The sequence below is a fragment of the Myodes glareolus genome, chromosome 6, assembly GCF_982192425.1.
Source record: "Myodes glareolus chromosome 6, mMyoGla1.1, whole genome shotgun sequence".
In the NCBI taxonomy this organism is placed as follows: domain Eukaryota; kingdom Metazoa; phylum Chordata; class Mammalia; order Rodentia; family Cricetidae; genus Myodes; species Myodes glareolus.
This window is the reverse complement of record NC_142031.1, coordinates 45,275,976-45,302,111: the sequence shown is the minus strand read 5'-3', so window position 1 is coordinate 45,302,111 and position 26,136 is coordinate 45,275,976. Positions and strand designations below refer to the sequence as shown.

At 37.3% G+C, this 26,136-nt stretch overlaps 1 gene segment (V, D, J or C); it reads left to right on the top strand.

The window, feature by feature from the left end:
• The first annotated feature begins 1,185 nt into the window (after nucleotides 1-1,185).
• On the top strand, nucleotides 1,186-1,682 carry LOC148121787 (immunoglobulin kappa variable 1D-13-like). The segment is given in 2 exon segments: nucleotides 1,186-1,240; nucleotides 1,360-1,682. Coding segments are annotated over 2 exon segments (378 nt in total).
• The last annotated feature ends 24,454 nt before the right edge of the window (nucleotides 1,683-26,136 follow it).

The window sequence follows — 26,136 nt, the reverse complement described above, 5'->3', positions numbered from 1 at the left end:
CTCCTGATGGGGAGTGTGTCATGTATCTTTAAGAAACCTTTTTAGGACTAGGAGTTTTTTTCTCACCCATCAATGAAGTCCAGACCCCTGGAAAATCAGCTGGTTCAGGTATAGTCTGATCTTTCATAGTTATGTTTCTAAAGGACCCCAAATACTTCCTGGCTCCAGGGCAAGGCTACTGAAATAGGAATATCCTACCTTTCCTGCTGATAACAAAGGTAGATGGCCAAAACAAAAATATAGGTTTAGTTACATAGTGTTTGAATATTTGTGTTATAAAGATATGCAAAGTTTTATTCATTCTAGCATGTTTGCTGATTGAGATGCACATGCACACAGAGAGGATGCTGTTTCAATCAGGATGATGTCTCCAGTTGGTGCTCAATATTGAAAAGTGAACATATCATTTGAAATACTCAGCAGAGCTATATACTTTTTTATATTGTTAAGTCTGTCATCGCTAATAAATCCTTCATGCTGAGGAATTGTGGGACATAGTAGTAGAGAAGTGTTCAAATATGGAGGATCGCAAATGAGAAAAAGGTACAAGTAATGTAGACTGATTGGGAATGAAAATACCTCAACCGTCAGATGGAGGAAAAACTCCACAAAAGTAGTTTAGATCAAAGATTTATATGTGGATTCCTTGTTGTGTATTTTAGTAAAAAAATTGTCAAGGCTGTTAAGTATTTTTAATTCATTAAATATGATCCACATTAAAAAAATCCTTAAATGTAATGAAATGATCACAGAAAACTAACACAATAACTTCAATATAGATACATAATTATTTCTGACCAATAAGAACTGCTTCAATGAGTTAAAGTAGTCAGTCCCTTTTCTGATGTATATTTTGTGACAGCAGGATATGACTCTATACAAATCACATTATATCTTTGATATATAAAATTCAAAATCAATGTTAAGATAGTATGAATTTTCAAGTAATGTCTAAAATGTTATTTATATTTTTTAAAATACATTCTCTGTTTGTTAGTGTGTGGTCTGACCTCAAGCATCTGGGAAAACAGGACTTGTGTTCAGTTATTGAGATTAGTTATTCTTGCAGCTGTGCCCAGTCCTAACTGGTTTGCAATGATTTGCATGCATTCACTGAAAAGTCTTGAGGATTTCTTCATATAGCAGTAACATCCTGAGCACTTGTCATTGAAATCAGAACTCAGCATGGACATGAAGACCCCCATTCAGCTTCTTGGACTCCTGTTGCTCTCACTCCCAGGTAACAAGGGAATAAAATGGGGATTTCTCTCTTACACAGTGATTATTTTTTACTGGCATTTGGTGGAGGTCTTTTATTACATTTAACTATGTGGGAATTTCTTATGTTTTCATTGCTAGGTGCCATATGTGACATCCAGATGACCCAGTCTCCATCCTCCCTGCCTGCATCTCTGGGAGACAAGATCACTATCACTTGCAGGGCCAGTCAGGGCATTAGCAGTAGTTTACACTGGTACCAGCAGAAACCAGGAAAATCTCCTAAGCTACTGATCAAATATGCAAATAGCTTGGCAAATGGGATCCCATCCAGGTTCAGTGGCAGTGGGTCTGGGACAGATTTTTCTCTCACCATCAGCAGCCTGGAGTCTGAAGACATTGCAACTTATTACTGTCAACAGAGTAATAGTTATCCTCTCACAGTGATACAAGTCATAACATAAACCTCCATGGAAGCAGAAGTGAGAGGATGTGTTGTCTCAGCTGTACCTCCTCAGGAGTCACTCACTGAAACTGTTTTTCAGATGTCACATGAGTTTTACAGAATCCCACACAGAGATATTAATTTTTGTAGAAGAGGTTAAACAGTCCTATCTGAATCCTAACAATCGTCCTTCCTGTTAATCTCTAGCAATACAGGGTACAAATACCTTTTCTGCTTTTACAAAGGACAAAGACATTAATTGTGAAGATTCTTGGTTGTATCTCCTTCTAGTTCTTGTACAGAAAAGTAGTAGCGTCTGTGGACATTCCAATCATACATTATTTAAATGCAATAAATTAACTTCTAAGTACCAGCATTTAAATGGCAGTAAAATATTATTAAGGAAAGCTGATAGTAAAAAGAATTCTTGGTTTTGTCACGTAAGCTAGAGCACATGTGTCAGAGAAAGGGGAAGTTTCCTAACCATGGTCATCTGTAGTGCCTTGAAATCACAGCCATGGGTGTTAATACAGCTATCTGCAGCATTTCACTTACGATTCTTCTGCCTTCTATAGCCACTGGTCTGCTTATAAGTATCAAAAAATTGAACCACTCTCATATGACTTTCAATTCAACAGTATAGAGTACAATTTAGATTTGTTTATATAAAATTATAGTCAGTAAGGGCTACTTGAACATGTCTGCACGTGGTATTGCTGAAGAACTGATATTCCATAGTATATTTTTAGAAACAAAACAAAACATCACCACCACAATAGTGATCTACAGTTCTGATTTTTTTGAGACTCTATTTCTACCTCTCAGTAGATAAATAACAGGCTTTTCACGGAACCTACTTGATGATGGGGTATTCTTGGATTTGGTTTTCATCCAACCTCTAGGAAAAGTAGAATAATCCAAAAGTTCTCTTTTACTCAAAAGCATTGCCAACAGTATGACAAACTGTGATGGGTACAAATTCACTGCAGAGACCAATATGAACTGAACTTTGACAAGTGAACAAAAAGAGAAAACAGTGGACATTTGTCTTCTTTTTGTAATATGACAGTGACCACAGAGAGAACTGAAGTAAATAAGTATTGCAGGAGGTTTCTGTCCCACACAGTTCCACAATAAATACACAAAAACTATTTTATTTGTAATACTGTTTGGCCAGTAGCTTAAGAGTATTGTTAGCTAGCTCTTATATCAAAATTTAACCCATTTCTGTTAATATGTGTATCACTATGAGGTTGTGACTTGCTGGCAAGGTTCCTGCTCAAAGGCTGCAGGGAATCTCTGACCCTGCCTCCTTTCTCCTATTATTTCCCTGCCTAGCTCTACTTAACCCTATCACAGGTCAAGACAGTTGCTTTCTTTATTATCCAATAAAAACAACACATAGACTGAAGGACCTCCCTCACCATTTCCCCTTTTCTTTATACAAAAGAGAAGGCTTTAACATAGTAAAATTACATATAATGAAACAGTTATCAAGCAAGAATTACAGTTACAATATTTATATTTATATCTACTTTATCTTTTATCATAACTAAAGAAAAGTATAATTATATATTCTTCAACTCCATCAAACACTCCAGAAGGATATAATATTCCCTAAGTAAACAGGAAGTGCATTGTAAGCAACTTACTAAACTCAAGAATTGACAGAAACATATCGCTGCCTGGATAGTCACCCAAAGTTCTTCTGTTCTGTTGGTGCATCCGTCTTCAACTACAGACCCATAGCATCTAGCAGCCTTTTCCACAAAGCATACAATTTCAACGACAGTTCCACCAATATTGGCAGTTTTTCAGTCCCTTTTTTCTGTGTCCTACAGAATGTCTGGAACACTCTTTCATGAAGTAGGATCCCCAAAGGAGGGTCTTGCACTTAAACAAGTCCAGCAGCCATCTCTCCATGGGTTCCAGATGTCCAGCTGACACAGCATAATAGCAAGTAGCCCAGGCAAGAGCAGTTTCTTGCCCAGATGTCTAACAAACTCCATGAAGAGTCTCTTCAATGCCCATCATCCTCTTGAAGTAGCCTGGTGCTGCCAGGAGCAGATGTGTCTCCCTGTCATGAAAAGTACTGAATTCTTAAAACATTCAAATGCCCGATTTTGAATGTGTATAAAAGATTTGAAGAATACTTGTCTAACTGCAATATATCTCTATAGATCTAGAAAACCTAATCACATGACTACAAGCTTGACTCTTATAGGTGACTCTTTATTAACCTTTACTTCTTAATTATATATTATAATTTTAAATGAACTACACAAACAAAACACCTTAATGAAGAGCAGAAATATATATATATATATATATATATATAAATATGCTTATATATATACATTATACATATAATATATATAACAATATTGACCCTAAATTTGTATCAATGACCCAAAATCCATAAAAATGCAAACTTCTACAGAATATTCACCTTTAAAAGTAAACAAACATTTATAAACAATATTTGAAAATATGGATGTAGTTCTCTAAACTGCTTCCTGTTTTTTCGTGGGTGAAGTATTTTAGGGGGTGTTCACAGTGGCCTTTCAGGGAATCATGGTCAATCAAACCACATTAGTCTGGAATTAGTGCACAGGTTCTCATCTTCTGATGAAATAAAAGCAGAATCTCTTTTCCAAAGCAACAAATCTTTAGACCTAAATTTTGGAATCAAGATACCTTTAAATATATAGGGTGGTTTAGGTTAGCTGCCCATACAATATCTATCTGTAATTAGCTCCTTCACATTCAAAAAATTCAATTAAAACACAATCATATACATAATTTATACTCTCTGTGTATTTTCCATCTTTATGTGGCTTATTATTTCTTTATGTTTTTATCTATGATTGTCTGTACTCTGCATCTTTAAAGACTTTGTTTTATTTTTTATAACCATTTACTTCTTTTTATAGCTCTCTCTTTTTCTTATCTGTCCCAAGCCAACATACATTGATCCAACACTGTGAGCCATTTAGAGGTTTTATAAAGTACCATTTTTTTATTTATAAAAGTTTATTAATTTATAAAAGTTTCCATTTCTGTCCCTCTTCCCACCACCCTCCCACTCCCCCCACTCCCTCTCCTCTTCCCTCTCCATCCCTAAGAGCAGTCAGGGTTTCCTGCCCTGTGGGAAGTTCAAGTTCCTACCCCGTCCCTCCAGGTCCAGGAAGGTGAGCATCCAAACAGACTGGATCCCAAAAATCTAGTATATGTAGAGGAAACAAGTCCCAGTGTCATTGTCAATGGCTTTTCAGAAAGACCCCGTGCCAGCCACATTCAGAGAATCTGGCCACATTCAGAGAATCTGGTTGGATCACGTGCTCGTTCAGTCCCAGTCCAACTGGCCTTGGTGAACTCTCATTAGATCAGTCCCCTTGTATCAGTGGGTGAACGCACTCCTCACGGTCCTGCCTTTCTTGTTCATGTTCTCCCTCCTTCTGCTCCTCATTTAGACCTTGGGGGCTCAGTCCAGTGCTCTAATGTGGGTCTCTGTCTCAATCTCCATCCATCGACGGGTGAAGGTTCCCTCTGGTCTTGCCTTCTTTGCTCATGTTCTCTTTCCTTCTGCTTCTCGTTTGGAACTAGGGAGTTAAGTCCAGTGTTCCAATGTGGGTCTCTGTCTCAATCTCCATCCATCGCCAGATGAAGGTTCTATAGTGATATGCAAAATATTCATCAGTATGGTTATGGGCCAAGGTCAGTTCAGGCACCCTCTCCTCTGTCCAGAGAACAATCTGGGGATCTCTCCTTGGACCTGGGATCCCATTTATAATCAAGTCTCTTGTAAACCCTAAAATGACTCCCTTAGTTGAGATATATACTTCCCTGATCCCTTACCCATCCTTCCTCCCTGCCCCCCATCCCAATTCCTGAGCTTTCCCCATTCCTCCCCTACTCCCTTCTCTCTAACCCTCTCCCCTTCCAACAACCTCCCCACCCCCCCCATGCATCCGAGGTTGCCTGGCACTCTTGTCTACTTCCAATCTCCAGGAGGATAACTACATGATTTTCTTCATGTTCACTTTCTGATTTAACTTCTTTAGGATCACGAATAATAGACTCAAAGACCTTTAATTATGGCTAGAATATTTTTTAAGTTGAAAAATCTCTCTGGTGTTTGATAGATGGCTCAGTAGTTAAAAATGCTTGATGGTCTTCCAGAGGAGTTGAGTTTAGTAACTAGCACCTATGATGACCTGCTCACTCTTGTCTATATGTCTAGATCCTGAGTGCTGTACATACTTCTTTGTTCTACATAGGCTCTCATATGCATATGTATGAAGGAAAAGATACCAACAAATAAGCACATTTTAAAAAAAAATATCATTCCCATGGATAGAATGGCAATATTTAAGTGCAAACACAAAAGTAAAGGAAAAGAGTTATGCCTTAGAAATGGAATATGAAATCCAGAATAGCAGTTTTTGCAATCTAATAAAAACCATTGTCTTGACTTGTGTTTCTCTGATGACTAAAAATGTTCAATATTTCCTTAAATGTCATTCAGCCAATTCAGAGTCCTCTCTTGAGAATTCTCTATTTAGGTCTGAACTCCATATTTTTATAAGGTTATTTGTTTTTTCGATGACCAATTTCTTGAGTTCTTTGTATATTTTGGAGATCAGATATCTGTCTAATGTGGGGTTAGTGAAGATCTCTTCCCATTCCATAGGTTATCAGTTTGTCTTAACTCTGAAATTACATCTTACACCTGTAAGAATGGCCAAGATCAAAAACACTGATGACAACTTATGCTGGATAGGTTTTTGGGGAAAAAGGAAAGTCCTGCATTGATGTTGGGAGTATAAGCTGGTAAAAATTCTTTGGATATCTGCATGGTTATTTAACAGAAAATTAGGAAACAACCTTCCTCAAGACCCATCAATACCACTGTTGGTTATATATCCAAAGGATGTTTAATCATACCACAAGGACATATTCTCAACTATGTGCATAGCAGCATTGTTTGTCACAGCCAGAACCTGGAAACAACCTAAATGCCCCTTGACCGAAGATTGGAAAAGAAATTGTGGTACATTTACATCATGGAGAACTATATAGAAGAGAAAAATAATGACATATTGAAATTTACAGGCAAATAGATGGAGCTAGGAAACATCATATTGAGTAAGGTAACCCAGACCCAGAAAGACAATTATCATATGTACTCACTCATAAGTAGTTTTGAAACATAAAGCAAAAAAAAAAGCCTACAAATCACAATCCCAGAGAACCTAGAGAACAATGAGGACCCTAAGAGAGACATACATGGATCTAATCTACATGAGAAGTAGCAAAACACAATATCTCCTGAGTAAACTGGGAGCATGGGGACCCTGGGAGAGGGTTGAAGGTGAGGGGGGAGGCAAGGAGAAGAGCAGAGAAAAATGTGTAGCTCAATAAAACCAATAAAAAAATTAACTTTACTCAGGGCACTGAAATAAAACAAACGGCCTCTTTGTTTCTGTCATTTTGATACAAGCTAGGGGCATATGGGAAAAGGAAACTTCAGTTGACAAAATACTTCCATATGACTGACATTTAGAGAAATCTGTGGTAGAGAGAGGTAGCTTGGGTAACCTAGCAAGTTTGTAGTCAGAGATGAATGCTTTCCAGACACACCACCCTGGCCTGGAAGGCATTCTGCTCATGTGCTAGTGTTAATAAGAAAACTGCTCTGGATTTCCAATCCTGAATTTCACTTTTTTAAGGATGACAACCCACTAATACTATTGTTCTTACTACAACATTCAGTGAAACAGAGTCCAGGTACATAAAGAATCCAATGGAGAATAGGTACTGACCAATGTCCCTACTGGAGTAAGCATGATGAACACACAAACATTAACAAGAAATTAGGTCATTCAGTTGATGTGATTATGATCAGAAGCTAAACAGAAAAGAAATTTCTTTTGAAAGGAAACTTTGGTGCCTAGTGTAAACCCTCAGAGGAAGAAGCCTGGACTGTCCTTCTACTTTAGAGTCAGAGCAAAAGTAGAGGAAGGAGCAAAGTGCTTCTTATGTCCAAGAAGGGCCTCCTGGTGCGGATCTGGCCAGAGAGTGTGAAGATGGTCTACTGTCCTGCACAGTCAAATTATACGGTTCAGAGATTTAAATAGCAGAAGTTCATCTTAGGGATTGAAAGTCCAAGATCAAGTTCCAGCAGGTATACATGACATCTTGTCTTTCAGAATGTATTGCTAGTTGGCCATTTTCATGTCTGCCGCTCATAGAATTTTTCTTTTCATACCTGTCATCAGTGAGCAATCAATGTCACAAAGCCCACTGTTTCTTCTTTTCCTGAGCAAACTAACTATAAGGTAAGCTGAAACATATAACATCCAACATAAATTTCATTCTTTCTTACACTGATACTACAAATGTGCTCACATAGAGAGCAAGGGTATATTATATAAATCATGAGGAACAATTAAGTATTTGTGATATATTTTTAGAAATCCAGAGATGGAAGATGAGAGAAGTTAAAAAGCTCTCCAAAGTTTCCAAGAGTAGCGCACAAAACATTGAACAAGTTTTTCTGATTGATAACTTAGCACGCTAAATACCTGTCCACATAACACTGATAAGACAGCAGACCCAGTTCAGTCTCACATGTCTAAATTTTGACAACTTGTCTCTGACATTTTAAATTTCTCAGTAGCCATGTTAGGGCTACTATTTTGGATTTAACTGCTTTCTGTAGGTGTCTCTCTTTCATTGCTACATTACAATATAATGACACTATTACCCACTTCCCATTCCTTCCTCTATAGTCTTACATAAAACTCCTTGCTACTATTTTTTTAAGTAATGGGCCATTTTTCATGAATTCTTGTTGCACACATGTACATATATATGTGTGTATATATATTTAAATGTGTATGTACATACATATTCCTAAGTATATAAGCAAAATCTCCATGACCTGCATAATATTTGTTATACATCTGTTTCAGGTCTGAAGTTTTTGCAGAATAAACAAATGGAGTATTGTTCTCTATGGAAGACTATTTATTCCACACTGAGAATTCCTTAATTGCCTGTGATACACATCCTGCTTCAAGAAAAATTTTGTTTTCACTAGAGGGAAACGATAACAAAATCCACAACCAATAAAAATACAAAGTTGCAGAGCCTAAACCCAAAGATGCATCTACAATACAATACCCACACCCAAACCTCAGAGACCATTGTAGAAGCAGAGTAGAAATATTGTAAGAGGCAGAGGATAAGGGTGTTTATGTGAGACTGTGTCTCCAAGGACTGTGGGAAGCTACACTTACAAAGTCTCAACACTATGACTGCCTAATTATGGGTTAAAGTGGGCAGCAACAACAGACATGCTAATAGGAAAGGGTGAGAGCCCATGAGGTTTCAAACATAAACTGTTGAATTTTTTAGGGAATGTTCCTTGTGAATTACAGGACAAACTACAGAGGTTGGGGAAGTGAAAGCAATGCCTGGATTTTATCTACCAAGACAATCTCATCCCCCTCACTCAGACAATTTTGCAGTAGTCAACTCTAAGAACTGATGTGGGATTTTCCTCTGTAGATTTTTAATATATTTTTATTTCTTCTGGTTAATAAATAAGCTTCTTTGGCCTTTAGCAGGTCAGAATACAGCCTGTCCAGAAGATACACACACACACACACACACACACACACACACACACACACATATTCTCTCTCTCTCTCTCTCTCTCTCTCTCTCTCTGTCTAGAGAAGGCAGAGTCAAGTACACTGAGCTCGTACTCTGAACTGAGAATTAATTTAAAATATCATTGTTTTATTGATTATTCTTCAAGAAAGGTGTTGGTATACAAGATCTACAGTATAGCATACATTAGTCACTACTAGGGGTACATGGATACTGAGCAATTAAAGTATAACAAGTTGAACTCGAGTTTTAGCTTATACTTTAATCAAATTTAAATTTATATTATAATATAGACTAATATTAAACTCATGGAACAACCTTGTCTTAGAAGTAATAGTTAGAAGTCTCATCAAGGTAACCAGGCTACTAATTATTGCATAGAGTCTACCTCACAGTCGTTGCTGTGGTAGTCAGCAGAGGCAGCTTCACACACTATAGCTTGCAGATCCTTTGTCACTGAGTTATAAGTAAATCTGGTCCATCTCATGAAGAGATGATAACTTTTCAGAGAAGCTTGTCTTGTTCTCTGATTGAAGCACTACAAGTAACCTTTTCTATTAGTGATGTTTACCCCTACACGAGCCTCTTGGGTGATAGGGATTCTTACAACAATAATGATACCTTAACTTTTACCAAGGTAAGGATATTTTGTTCTGACAAAAAGATATGCAAACCTAAACCTCATTTAAGATTGTTGTTCATTGTTAATATAAGCTACAGAGCAGTAGTATCTTTTATCCACATCACACAAGTTTTTATGATTTGTCCTTCTATTTTTCATCTGTGTTACAATAATTTATAGGCTCCTCACTAATTTTATCTTCACTTCAGGCCCATTTAATAATAAATGTTTGTGTGTGTGTATGTGTGTGTGTGTGTGTGTGTGTGTCTGTCTGTCTGTCTTTCTATTTAATAAACTTTTCATTGTCTATAATTTCACTTGTGATTACATCCAATTTTTATTATTCATAAAAAGAATTTTTGAGTTCCTCAAGTCATAAATTGCTTTCTGTACAGCAAGAAGACATGAGTCTGACCTCCCCAGCACATTAAAAGACATTCCAAACACAGTTGCAAGTGATCATAATTCTTGCCCATAGGGTGCAAGAAACAGCCAGACAGAATCTCACTGGCCACCCCATCTAGCTTACTGAGATAGTTCCAAGCAAATGAAAGTACATGCCTCAAAAACAATACAAAGCAAAAACAATGCAAAATATATCAGTGGATAAACCCAAATGTTGAACTGGATCTGTATATTTGCAGGTACACCCACACGTGTACACATACATATTCAGTAAATGCACCATGCACATGTGCACAGAAAAGGTGTTTTGTGTGCTAATAGTTAAAAAAATTGTTTGGGACTCTTTTTGTGACTGATACATATTGAATCTTTGAGACTATCTCATGTGTCCTCTTCAAGGAGGTGAAATGTTTGACGTAAATCTGTTAGATTCAAGTGGTCTAGAGTATAAAATAACTAATAATGTCCCATGTTCCCTCATTCTTATCTTCTGTGAACTTTTAAATAGAAATACTTAATTTCTCTACTACTATTTTATTGTTGTATATCTCTCTGTTTAGTTGTCCCAATGCTTATCAGAGTTCTGATATTTGGATCATAGTTCATCACAGCTCTTCTTTGTTTCCTGATAACTTAACTTTATATTTCGAACAGTTAAATCTTGCTGATCAGGTCTTTTATACAGCATTGATTTCCTCTGTATTCTTTGCCTCCTTTCTCTTTGACAGGGTCGAAGTACCCCAGTTGATCTAAAATTTGTGCTTCTCCATAGTGTTCTCTCCTGCTTCTGCCAAAGCCTTTGTTGCTCCTATAATCTTCCCACTGGACTGTTCTTTGGATATCTGCCTCCAAGAGATTGGTTTTCCTTCACATGAACATCATGCAATTTGTAACAATCCTAGTTTAATGGTTTGTCGTTTGCTGTTCCCCTGTGATTCAGGTCATGTTTTCTTCTATAGCCTGACATTCTGTATCAATTATTTTTGAATTTCTTATATGTCTTGATTGAATCTTGTGTTTAAAAAGAAAATGTTTTTATTTTAATGTTAGTTTTTCAGCTCTGCTCTCTGTCATCATTTGTCATTCTCACACATTTATGTTGATATTATTTAAACAACTTTAACATTTTCGAGGCACTGTTCTTTTTTCTAAATCACATAATTTCTAATGGACTATTCATTCTCAGTGATAAAAATGTCAAAATTTCTCTCTTACCTTTTTACAATCAGCTGTAGATATAGTGGTCTATAATTAACACACTGTAGTTATTTCATGTCCTTTCTTCCTCTCGAAGTGTAATCAATTAGCCATTGAGACATCTTCATTTTTCCCACCCCAGAAAACTATTTGATCACAACCACTCTAATGTAAATTTCTAGGAGAATATCTGTCTTAGTTTCCATGTGAAATGCTGTGAAATTTTTCTTGCTTGACTTTTTCATTTCCTTTCATTCTTTGGCTATTGTGAGAAGAGGAAACTAAACACAAGAGGGAGGGTATAAACTAAAAGAAAGTAGATGTGGTGGAGATGCATTACGATTACAAGAACTAATGTAAGTGTATATTCTGCAAGGCTGCCTGATGCTTTCTAGTTCCTTAAAGTAGCTGATAGGCAAACAGATGTTAGGTTGCATGCACCAATTGTCCATATCAGACATCCAGCTTCCTGAAATATGAGAAATAATTTACTAAGTTAAAATTTCTGCCTTAGACAATAACACAATGCATTAGGTGACATAAGTAACTAAATGGCAAGCAGAAAGATCCAAAATCCACTCACAGAAAACTGGACAGCGACATTAAGGATTAACAAACAATCATAAGTGTGATTAACATTCATTTGGGCAATATCAATGTCTGAAGCTATTTTGTCAAGTGTAAAAGTCCTTAAATAGGATGAAGGTCTGAATGCTGAGGGACAATGTAGTTTTCTTTTTGTTTCAGGATGTAATATCAACAAAGGGAATGCCACGCACCCTTCTGATAAAACCAGATTCCTTGCCAGAAAGCATTTCACTCCATACATTTATTTTAATTATAAAAAATATCTACAGTTGTTTCAAGTGATACATTAATCTTAAGAACATATGCCTGTGATGTTAAAAGTTTAGCTAGTGTTGGTGAGGAAAAAGTTGATTTTAACTTCTATTTTCATAGTACCATACATTTTGCATTTACAATATTATAGCATTTTTGCAAACTGAGGTGTGAAATATGAGGCTGGGACCTGTCTCACAGCCACTATACCAAGCTATGGATTGAACTATGTTTGTTATAGACATAAACACAATAGCAACAACCCTGGAAACTCCTCTAGGTTATGGTGCTTCCATAATTTTTTCACTTTAAACATACATTTGTATGTATGTATATTTATATGTACACCCCCACATACACACACACACATATACATATATATATATATGTATATATATGTATGTTTATATATCCAAAAAGAAAGATTAAAAGAATAGTGTTGTATGAAGTTTTCTGTCCTGCTCATTTCCCACAGTCGTTAAGTCCCAAAGAATCACACAGAAGTCTACATTAGTTATAAACTAATTGGCCTAGTAGTTCAGACTTCTTATTAACTCTTATAACTTCTTTTAAACTTCTATTAGCCCATTATTCTTGTCTATATTAGCCATGTGTCTGTGTACCTTATTTGGCAAGGCATTCACATATTGCTTCTTCTGTGGCTGGGTCACAAATGCAGACTAGGACTTTCTGCTTCCCAGAATTCTTCTGTTCTCATTGACCCACCTCTACTTCCTGTCTGGTTGTTCCAGGTATATTTTCTGACTGGCTACTGGCCAATTAGAATTTATTTAAATATAATTGACAGAATACAGAGCATTGTCCCACACAAAAATAGTAATTTAAAAATATCATCAAATTGACACTTCTGCCTCCCAGATATTGAAGGATAAAAATTCTTGAAAGAAGCATTTTTCTGCAAATGAAGATTGACTGATTAAAACTACAGTGAATTAGAGAGGTTAGAGTAATTTTAGGATAATATTTAGTCCTTATAAGCCTGCTCCCAATAAATTATTTTCTCATACTAGGTTGTGAATTCCTTAGTTTTACATCCTCCAAATGTTTTTTTTATATTTTATTTTAAATTCCTAAATGTATGTTATATAAGATCCTCCCCACACACTGTTAATAAAACCATAATTCATCCCTACCCCTACATAGAGATGTTGTGCAGTAGTTTTCCAGGAATTTCTCAATCCCATCAATATAGGCTTTCATCAACTTGTATAGTTCTTGTGTGCTGGTACTGGGATCTGAGGACCTCAAAGAATGGGGCATATTACAACCCAAAACTGTAGACACCCTAACATCAGCTTCAATATACTCCTATTTGGGAATGAAACAAAGAAAACAATGATCCAAGGACAGTTGTTTGAATTCAGAATAAGAAAATCATGGAAATAAATGTCAGTAAGCACATCTTAAATCTAACAGAGCAGTCTTTTCTCAGATCTTTCTTAGGACAGACAAATTTAAACGCAATTGTTAGACATGTGCTATTGATTATATCATGGAAAAAATAAACACAGGGAGAAGGCTATATCCAGATTGAGAATACACAAACCAGATTGAGTTCTATAGTCATGTTCCTACCTCCATTAATAATGAACATGTATTATAAATAGAATATAAATGTTTGTTGCATGGAATCACATCCAGGAATAATCTAGGGAACCAAATTCACCTGAGATAAAAGGGTCCCTTTTTTTAGGGCCTCTCTCTCTCAGTTCCCCATGTGATCACCCAACATGTATCATTCTTATGATTATGTTCTGCCATCAAGGTGATATTCAAAGTTAACCATCATATGACTCAATATTAGGATAACTAGATCTCATGATAGTTTTATTTTTAATGTTTTGAGGAATCTTTATGGTGACTAGCCTAATGGCCATTCTGGTTTACAATTAAATGAATGGTTTAACAATCTTAAGAGATGCATTTTATCATGATTTTTCCTGGCATATCTGTTATTCATAATAGCATTGAATACTTCATCACATACCTCTTAGTCATTTGTATATCTTGAGAAATGGCTGTTTAACTCTATTGCACAGTTTTGATTTTATTCATTTTTATGATTGAGTTTTGATTAAGAATATTCATCAATAATATTTTCTTTTCTTTTTATTTTGTATAATTATCTGGGTTTTCTATCAAGGTTATGTTAACATTATAGAATTACTTAGTAGTGCTCTTTTGTCTTTGATACTATATAATAAAATGATGACTCAGTATTGTTTTTTCAAATTTTTATTAAAATTCACCAATTTGAGTGAGTAGAAAAGATAAAAAAAAATTAACAATTTGTTGTTTTATAGTATTTATTTTATCTCTGAAAACATTAACTTTAAGAATTTAGTCACATCTAAATGAGGCAAATGACATAATCAACTCTGATTTGATTACCTCTCCTCAGATAACAGTAGGTAAGTCACATGTTCAAGTCTTTATCTTCCATCTTCTCTCTGCACGGTGATATAGGATAATGACTATCTCTGAAGTCTTTATCACATGGGAAAGTCTTGGACAAACTGATTTACTTTGGTCCAATCTGAAGTCTGTCTGATATTATAGAAAGGTGTCAAATGTCAACTGTTTTCTCTTATCACCCACCTGTAAAATGCCAATTCATTCTTGTATCTGCAGTGAAATTGTACCCATCACTACTTTGTAATATTGTTGGTAATGCTTCTGAGTTGCATAGAACTTTTAGGTGATTTAACTTTTCCTAGACATTGGTTGAAAACAAAATCTAAAATCACATCAAAAATCATACACCATGATCAAATAGGCCTCATCCCAAAGGCTGTAAGTTTTCCACTGAGAGGTAGAAAGGAAAAGGGAGAGGAAACTGATGGAAGAATAGGAGGGGAACCACTGGAAGAATTAGAGGAAGGTGAAACCATAATCATTTTATAACGTGTGAGAAAAGTCTATTTTTCTTTTTATTTTTTCTTATTTTCTTTTCTTTCTTTTTTTGAGACAGAGTGTCTCTGTGTAGCTTCGGTGTCTATCGTGGAATTTGCTCTGTTTGAGGATGGCCTCAATCTCACAGAGATCCACTTGCCTTTGCCTCCCAAGTTCTGAGATTAAAAGCATGTGACACCAGCTGTTTGGCTTTTATTTTCTTTTTCAACATAACATTTTTTATTTTACATATCAATCCCAGTTCCTTCTGCCTCCTGTCCTCCTGCTGGCCCCACCTTCCTTCCATCCCAGAGAAGGTAGGTAACAAGGAGAAAAACACATCTGCTTTTTGCTTTTTTTATTGTTTGTAAACCACTATACATTTTCTCTGCTCCCCTCCATTTCTCCCCTCTCCACTTCTTTCTCCCAAGACTCACATGCTCCCAATTTACTTAGGAGATCTTGTATTTTTCTCTTCCTATGTAGATCCATGTGTGTTTCTCTTTGGGTCCAAAGAAAAACCAGCCTACAATCTACAACCCCAGAAATATCTATTTTCAATAAAAGGAAAAAAGGGGAAAAGTATAATATAAAAAAAGAAATAAAAACAGTTCTGTTGTCTCAAAAATTATCTTTTTCTCTTATGAATATGATCTTATGATTTCTAACTATGAATATCATAGTTATTATGATGGTTACTACAAATATTTGAAAACAACTAAGAAATTAAAGCAGTAAGAATTCACTAATAATAAAACATTGGAAAAAGGAAAGGCTCATCCAGTGATGCTCTTTTTTGTGGTTGGGGACTAGAGGAAATGCACACAATAAACAGAGAACAATTTTCTGCCCTTTTATGTATGTGACTCATTGCCAGTTCTTTAACCTCTGATACAGTAGAGAAATTTTGATATTTTAATGAAAATGTCTTTTTTAGCAAAGCTGTTTGGAAGAATAGGACATGGATAAAGAGAAAAGGAAACTTTATTTTAGTGTCTCTTACTCCTCCTCTTTTCCTTTTCTTCCTCCTCTTAGCCTCTGCCTTTTCCTCCTTGTCTTCATCTCCTGTAATGCACCATGCCCATCTGTGCTCTAGGTGCTACCATAAAGTTTATGAGTCAGACAAGGGGCTTGAGATTGAAACACACAAAGATTCACAGACAGAGACGCAAGTCATTCTTGATGCCAGAATCCTTGAAAAAGAAATGCCTCTTTATTGTGTACCAGAGTCGCTTATATAGAGATCCTTAACTAATAGCCACACCCCAGCCAAACCCACTAGAAGCTACTCTTCTGCCATCAGGAACTCCTGAGGGTCTCATGCTTAGAGCAGCTGCAGGCATTACTGTTGTTTACCAGAAATTTAGGATCTGGGGGGTTCACAGTACCCAACATCCCAAATGCATATATGAAAAGCAACTAACCACAGGCAAATCCCACAAGAAATCTCACTGCTCTTATAAGCTAGAAAATGCCCTAGCCAACATATTCATTCTACGGTCAACATGAATGATATTAAATGCTGGTGCCAGCTACAAGATAGTCATAGCAGGCACCGGACTGACAATTCTAGCTACCATTAAGGAGTCTGCAGCAGTTACAATATGCCACCCATGGTGATTCCGAGGTTTCTAGGATGGCTTGGCAGTTGTCCTCCTGTCTCTGCCTCCTTTAACAAATCTTACCTGGATGTACCACCACCACTGGCTCAGGCAGCAGGCAGGCTTGGAGACTTTCTGCATCTACTTCTCAGGTGCTGCAGGAAAGCCTGCAGCTCACGCCACAGACTGTTGGGTGTTCAGAGCCTGGAACAGCCACTGCCTTCTCCTTGCCCCACTGCTGCCTTCTCCATAAGCTGCATACAGACAGGCTGCTCAGCTGGGTCTGTGCAGCTCCAGCTTGTCTCGGCTCCAGCATTTGTTGCTGCATTTGCTGATACACCTGGCACCGCCATGGCATCACAACATAATTGTTTAAATTTATTTTTATCCTGGAATATTTTCTTTTCTCCGTTGATAGTGAACAATAGCTTGGCTGGATATAGTAGTCTGGGCTTGCATCCATGGTCTCTTAGTTTCTGCAGTACCTATATCCAAGACCTTCTGGCTTTCATGGTTTCCATAGAGAACTCTGGTGTAAGTCTGATAGGTTTACCTTTATAAGTCACTTGACCTTTTTCCTTTGCAGCTCTTAATATCCTTTCTTTAATCTGAATGCTTTGTGTTTTGATTATTTTATGGTGAGGGGATGTTTTTTATGATCCAGTCTATTCTGTGTTCTGTATGCTTCTTGAACCTTCATAGGAATATCGTTCTTTACGTTGGGAAAGTTTTCTTCTATAATTTTGTTGAATTTATTTTCTGGACTTTTGATCTGCAATTCTTCTCCTTCTTCTACTCCTATTATTCTTAGATTTGATTTTTTAATTATGTCCCATATTTCCTGAATGTTTTGTGATGAGAATTTGTAAGATTTGCTGTTTTCTTTGGTCAGAGCGTTTATTTTCTCTATGGTGTCTTCATAATCTGAGATTCATTCTTCTATCTCTTGTATTCTATTGGTTATGCTTGTTCCTGAAGTCTCTGTTTGTTTACCTAGATTTTCTATATCCAGCCGGCCCTCGGTTTGTGTTTTCTTCATTGCCTCCATTTCAGTTTTCAATTCTTGAACTGATTCCATTACCTGTTTGATTGTTTTTTCTTTGTTTCCCAGGGTATCATTTATGAATTTACTCATTTCTTCAAACTTTTTGTTATATTTCTCTTTCATTTCTTTACTCATTTCTTCCATCTTTCTGTTATATTTCTCTTCTATTTCTTTAAGTGAGTTATTCATACCCTGTTTAAGAGACTCTATTGCTTTCATAATGACACTGTTTTCTACTTCTTCCGGAATTGGGTGTTCAAGTCCTTCTGTCTTAAGATCGCTGGGATCTGGTGTTTTCTTGTTGTTTTTCAGATTATTGGAGGAATTCTTTCCTTGGTGCCTGCCCATCTCTTCCTTCAGATGCTCTTCAATGGTTCTTCCCTCTGCTGGGTCTTCTGCTACCGGATTAGTGCCCCTTGCTATCCAGGAATCACTTTGCCTGCAGTCCTGCCTTGCTGCAGGCAGGCTATTAAAACAAAGGAACTCCCTCCCGTTTGCACTCACTGCCCAGTCCCGGTAGCGCCCACCCAACCTGAGTTGGATGATTTTAAGCCCCGAAAAAGGGAGAGAGGAAGGGTAGTGGTTCCAGGCAGAAAGCCGGGATTGGGTAGGAGGAGAGAGGGTTTAGCTGGGGGAAGCGGCCCCTTTGGAGTAGCCAGGGAGATAAGGATGGCGGGAAGATTGTGTGTTCCCTTACCGGACTTGGGTGGCGGTCAGGAACACACTTACCCCTCCATTGTATTGTCTGCTACAGGATCAGTGCCACTCGCTGGTCAGAAGTCTCCCTTCCTGCAGTCTTACCTTGCTGCAGGCAGGCTTTTAAAACAAAGGGACTGCCTTCTGTTTGCACTCACTGCCTGTCCGGGCCGCGGCACCCACCCAGGCTGAGTTGGAGGATTTTAAGTCCCGAAAAAGGAAGAGAGGAAGGGTAGGGGTTCCAGGCAGAAAACTGGGATGGGATCAGAGGAGAGAGAGTTTAGCTGGGGGAAACTACCCCTTTGGAGTAGCCAGGGAGATAAGGATAGCGGGAAAATTGTGTGTTCCCTTACCTTGTGTGGCGGTCAGGAACACACTTACCCCTCCATTGTATCTTCTGCTACAGCAAGTTTTCTTATATTATTATAATATTCAGTGGAATTTTTTCAGTAAAATAAATAGTATGAATGTTTTGCCTCCCTGTCATGATTTCAAGACCAGGTGCATGGAGTACTCTTGATCACCGGAAGAGGGCATCAGATCCACTTGAACAGATGTTACTGATGGTTGTGAATCAGAATGTTATCCATGTTGATAGAACCAGGGGTCCTTTTGTCTAATCTTATTATATATTAATTGAAAATCCAGGAACTTGTCTCTTAAATAAGAAAAAACTATGCACAATGTCTTAAATATCCACCACTTTTAAATACAGGTGAAGTATTAGTAGTGTTTCACTTCATAGCAAAATTCATTATTTATTAAAATGTGTTATTATTGGAAATATTTTATGTTGATTTTTGTTAAAATGCTAGTATATATTTGGGCTTACGACTTTTGTTAAAATATTTTGTTTATATTTGGGCTTATGAGTCATACAAACCAGCTCATAGTTTTTTCTGTATTTCACAGAATAGTAAATAGATGAGATGATAGTAATTATCTTTTAGGGAAAAAGACTCCATTCTTAAACAGGACAAAATACCTTTATAACCATTTAATTTCCTCAGCAACAGGAAGCTTTGCAGCAATCTCATAGAATGAGAAATGTGACAAGAACCATGGAGATAGTACTTCAGCCAGAAATGTCTAATTATTGGTATTTAATATTTTTAAATTATCATTTAAATAATTTTACATATTTTAATTAAATTTGTATACATTATTTACCCAATTTTTATTTTCACCATCCAATTCTTTTGCTATCCTACCTCCTCACTCTCAGACAACCTCTTTTCCCAGATATCATTGTTTCATATATATGAAAAAATATGTTAATACACCATTCTGAGTGTATTTTGTTGTCTGTATATGTAAGACTTACTGGTTGACACTTTGCACTGAGTAATCAATTAGGGGCCTCATATCTGATAGAGACTAAGTCTTTCTCTCTCAGCAGTCATCTGTTTTCAGCAGTTCCTAGATGAGAGGTATGAGACTGTGAGAGTTTTCCATATGTATCTGATACTCTAAATATCTTTTCACGGTCTCTTCAATTAGCATATAGTAGCCAGAATCAGAGAAAGCAAGATGAGGAAAGGTACTAAGCCACTTAGTGAAACATATACAAGAATTGTAGGTTAAGTTTTAAGAAACAGTTAATAATGAGCCTGAGTTAATAGGCAAAACTGTTTATAATTATAATATGCCTACGAGTGTTTCTTTGGAACTGAACGGCCGTGGGACCAGGCAGGATAGAAACCTATGTCAACAAATTATACTCAAAAATTTAACAAGAATTAGCACATAAAGTCAGAGAAAACTTAAAAAAGGATTCTATATGGACAAGAATAGAATCAAGCTTAGATTCTCAGTAACAGTCTTTACTTCAGTAGGCTCTGTCTGCTGGTGGCAAGCAGAGGTGTAGCTCCTTTAAGAAAAGCTTCATGAGCCCTCTAGGTTCTCTAAGGCCAGCACTGCCTCTTGCTTACTGAGCTCCAGCCTAAGTAGAAGCCGGGTAAGTAAGGAGGTACCCATACCATGGCTGTACAAAGCAGACTGCCAGTAAATCCACCGGTGGTAAAGCACCCAGGACACAACTAGCTACGAAACCTGCTCGCAAGAGTGCGCCCTCTACTGGAGGGGTGAAGAAACCTCATCATTACAGGCCTGGTCCGCGAAATCAGACGCTATCAGAAATCCACTGAACAGAGGAGGGGGTGCCTGAACCGGCCTTGGCCCGTGACCATACTGATGAATATTTTGCTTATCACCATAGATCCCTCATCTGGCGTTGGATGACGATACAGATGGAGGCCCGTGTTGGAGCACCGAACTGAGCCCCCCAAGATCCAAACGAGGAGCAAAAGGAGAAAGAAAATGACGAAGGACTGCGAGGGATACTATCACCCACTGATACAAGGGGTCGGATCTAATGAGAGTTTACCAAGGCCAGATGGACCGTGACTGAACGAGCATGTGATCCAACCAGATTCTCTGAATGTGGCCAGATTCTCTGAATGTGGCTGGCCTGCAGTCTTTCCGAGAAGCCATTGACAATGACACTGGGACTGGTTTCATCTGCATATACTGGATTTTTGGGATCCAGTCTGTTTGGATGCTCACCTTCCTGGACCTGGAGTGAGGGGGGAGGAACTTGGACTTCCCACAGGGCAGGAGACCCTGACTTCCCTTGGGGACAAAGAGGGAGGAGGAGAGGGAGGGGGGGAGTGGGAGGGCATTGGGAGGAGGGGCGTAATTGGAAACTTTTTATAATTTAATAAAATTACTAAAAAAAAAAGAAAAAGAAAAAGAAATCCACTGAACTTCTGATCCGCAAACTCCCCTTCCAGCGTCTGGTGGGAGAAATTGCTCAGAACTTCAAAACAGATCTGAGCTTTCAGAGTGCAGCTATTGGTGCATTGCAGGAGGCAAGTGAGGCCTAACTGGTTGGCCTTTTTGAACATACCAACCTGTGTGTTATCCATGCCAAACGTGTAACAATTATGCCAAAAGATATCCAGCTAGCACACCACATACGCGGAGAACGTGCTTAAGAGTCCACTATGAGGGGAAACACTTCATTTCCAAAATTTTTTTTCCCTCTTCTTCCTGTTATCAGTAGTTCTGAATGTTAGATATTTTTTCCATGCTGTCAAAAGGTACCTAAGTATATGATTGCGAGTGGAAAAATAGGGGATAGAAATCAGGTATTGGTAGTTTTTCCATTTTCATTTGTGTGTGAATTTTTAATATAAATTCAAGATGTAAAGCATTAATGCTAGCAAAATGTTTCAGTGAACACATTTCAACAGTTCAACTTTATAACAATTATAAATAAACCTGTTAAAATTTTCTGGACAATGCCCGCCTTTGGATTTTTTTAGAATAAGTAAATTTCTTACTGATGGCAACTAAATGGCGTTTGTAGCATTTTTATCATACAGTAGATTCCATCATTCACTATACTTTTCTAACTGAGTTGTCCTACATGCAAGTACATGTTTTTAATGTTGTCTGTCTTCTGTGCTGTTCCTGTAAGTTTGCTATTAAAATACATTAAACTAAAAGAAGAGAAAAGAAAAGAAAAACTTCATGACTCATGATTGTAACAAAAACCTCACAGCTCTTTTAAGAAGCTGGGCCACCAAATACTTAATTGGTGTTCATGAGCAGCCAACATCAGTTTCCTTGGTGGTGGCATGGACCAGAGTTGTGGCAAAAATGTGGCTGCCGATAGTTCCTCCACCATGAAGTTAGACTCTCAGGAACCCAAGGAATAGGGCAAATATAGTCACCAAAGCCATGGATTTTAATCCCAGCCTTTTCAATTCATATATTAGAGACTCTTGTGATAATAAAAATATAGAAATATACAGTAAAAAAAGATTCAGATGAAAAATATCCCCCAGCACTCTATATATAGTATGTTTAAAGGCATTCATAGGACTGGGAGAAAAAAAAGAAAAAGGATAAATAAAATCTTTAAAAATAAGAAGAAATAGAATAGTTGGTTGTGGTAGCACACACCTTTAATCCCAGCACTTGGAAGGCAGAGGTAGGTGGATCTCTGTGAGTTTGAGGCCAGACTGATTGAAGGAGTGTGTTCCAGGATGGCCAAAGATACACAGAGAAACCCTGTCTCAAAAAAACTAAAAATTAAGAAATAAAACAAAAGAGAAAGAACAACTGTGAGATCAGTCAAGACAGAAACTTCTGTCATCAAATGGCACTGTCCTAAAGGGGAATGTAACAATGAAAACATGCACTGAACATGCTTTATTCAAAACACTATGCTGTTCTCAGGACTCAAGATTGGCTTTTTCCTTTGTAGATTAATATGTACCACAGTTCTACCCTGGATAACCTGGTGATGTTGGGATAGGGTAAGTTACTGATGTGAGGCAGTTCAGCAGCAATACCAAAATAGACAAGCAAATGATAAATTGTATGTGCCAGAGTTTAGCACTCAGCCATAAGGACTTCTTCATTGTCTCTTCACAGCATAAATGGAGTGAGTCAGTTGCAGTTAGGATACAGAATGAACATGAGGTTGCTTTCAGGTTCTTATATTCTCACTATTCTGTTTGTTGAAGAAAGAAAACAATGTAAAGTTTATTTTTTTGTTACTGTTACGGCTCCCTGGTTGCTCAGGATTTATGTCTTTAATGTCAATTTCTAGATTTGCATCCATATAATACAGACTTAAGTCTTCGTGTGTGTGTCTGGAGGAGACAATGTCACCATCACTTGTTTTTCAGCAGAAACCTGTAAAATCTAAGCTGAAATGTGGGGTATCTCATTTGAACATAGGTTCCATTAAATTTTCAGTGGCTGTGGACAGATTTTGCACCCAGCAGCAGCAGCCTGGTGTTGAAAGATGTTACAATTTACAACTATTGGTATTATTAGTGTATCTTTCCCACATTGGTGCAAATCATAACACAGAGAACTCAGAAACACAGGAGTGAAACTGATCTACAACCTCTGATCCTAGGTTATAGCTACTTTAACTGAGAATATTTTTCCATAGGTAACCTGGCTTTAGAGGAAACAATCAGATTTTTAGTAGAAGCAACATCTTAAATCTGTACTATTCTCTTTTACTTACTTCAACATAGAAGCATAGAAACAAGTATTACGCTTATGATTTCAAAAGCACATAGATCACCAGGTAGTATACATCTGGATGGTGTCCTCAGTTGTGTTCATACAGCAAAATGAAGAAAGTTTAGACCTGAAAGCTAGGGACACCTCTAAGACAAGAATCTGAAATCTACATTATATCCATAAACAATGTTTTATAAGATGGTCAGCAAAGCTGCTGCTCTAAGTAACAAAGAATCTACTTATTTAGTACAAACCAAGGCTCATCTGTTTAAGAAAACATGAAGTTATTGAACATGTATGTATTCCTGAAACTTATCCTTGTGTGCCATTGCGGTGGTAGTGATAGTTCTTCCATCTACCCATAGACCCACTTGTACTTGCTGGTTGATACTGCATTCTAGTATTTTGATTCTCTAATCACATAGAATTGCCCAAGATTGAGCAAATATATGAGGAATCTTACAAGAAAAAAAATATTAGCTAGTCTGTTACTGTAAGCCAACAAATTTTAGTTTATATAAACAAGCAGCTTCTTAGAAAAAAAAAGTTAGCACTCTGTATTCTTTATTATTTACATATCAAATAATTTATATATTAAAGGAGAAGCAAGTTTTAAAAAACAACCATGTAATCAATGTGATTCTTCATTTTCTGCTATTTCTGTGACCAAACAAGAATCATTGACTTGTTAAAAACAAAAACTTCTGTCAAGTCTCCTCATTACCAGTACTTTCAATACTGTATTTCCCCATAACCCTGATTTTTATATCCTCAATTTACAGACCTTCTGTATGACATGGAAGTCTCATGTATTTTCATAAGACTTAATGGGCTGATAAAGTAGGAGATGAAAAATCACCAATGTTCTGTATAAGATATTAATGAGAATTTCTCTGTGTAACAGCCCTGACTGTCCTCAGAATCACCAAAATTCACTTACCTATGCCTCCTGAGAGTTGGGATAATAGGTCTGAGCAACCATCACCTTGACAATAATTCCCTACTTCTAATAACAACCTTTTTAAAATAATAGAGCCCTAGTATTTTTGCGCTTTGCAATGCCATGACAAAAATACTTGAAAGAAACAGTTTAAGGACAGATTTATTTTGATCTAGGATTTCAGAGGTTTCAAGATGTAGCAAGAGGGGAAACATTTGGAGTTACTCTACTAATATCATGGTGGGTTTAAAAAAATGATTAGAATTTAAATAGTCATAGATAATATATACCAAATTTGGCAATTGTGCAACTTCCTCCAGCTTGAGCACGTATGACTAATGTCATTAGAATCTACCATAATAGCATCTAAGGCTGGATATACAATATTTGTATGCAACATTTAGGATACTGCAGCATCAATTCATAGAATATCACACACCATACAGGTGCAGTTACCTAGAAAGTAGTTTTGTAATTCAAAACCATCCTTCTTGGGGCTCCTTGGAAGGCAATTTTATTGTATGCATTGCAAAGATAGCATGGCGAGGATTGCTCAATATATAAAAAAATCTCATAAGCAAATGTGAGACTCTTTATCATAAATTTTCTCTTGTAAATTAGAGAAGAAGCGTTAGAAGCAGAGGTCCCAACTGACAGTTCTTCCCAGTACTCCCAATGACCACAAAAGCCCAGCAAACTTGAAAACAAAATGTTATCAGGAGCAGGCACTAGGGGGAGCTCAGTCTTATTTGCTGCACCATTGAGAGGTTTATGTTATGACTTGTATCACTGTGGCAACAGTTCTCATGCTGCATACAGAAGTAAGTGGCAACATCTTCAGGCTGCAGGCTGCTGATAGTGAGAGTATAATCGGTCCCAGAGCCACTGCCACTGAATCTTGATGGGACTCCTGTTTGCAGGTTGGATGTCTTATAGATTAACAGTACAGGAGCATTCCCTGGTTTCTTCTGGTACCAGACTAACCAGCTATTAAGGTTCTGACTGGCATGGCAAGTGATGGTGACTCTGTCCCCAAGAGATGCAGACAGAGTTAGTGGCGATTGTATCATCTGGATATTACAATTCACACCTGAGGTTGGAAACAAAAGAATGATGCAGTGTTAACCATAATGTAACATAACTTTCATGAAAAGTCAGGCAGTGTTCACAATACCAGTTACAAAATTCTCTCCTGTCTTCATTACCTGAAAACCAGAGCAGCAGTAGCCCTAGGAACTCAGAAAAGATCCTCATGTTCATGTTGTATCCTCACTGAGAATGACTTCTGAACATGGTGTGATGAACTAGTGATTAACATCTCAGAGCAGAGGGTGTGCTCAAGCCATATGCAAATCAGCAGGGGTGTACATTACTGAGACCAACTACAGGAATGCCTGGACTCATCTAAGGGACTCAACATAAGCCTGAAAGACCCCAGGTTTCAAGACAGAGAGATGTAGAACCAATTTGCCTTAGGGTAATGTG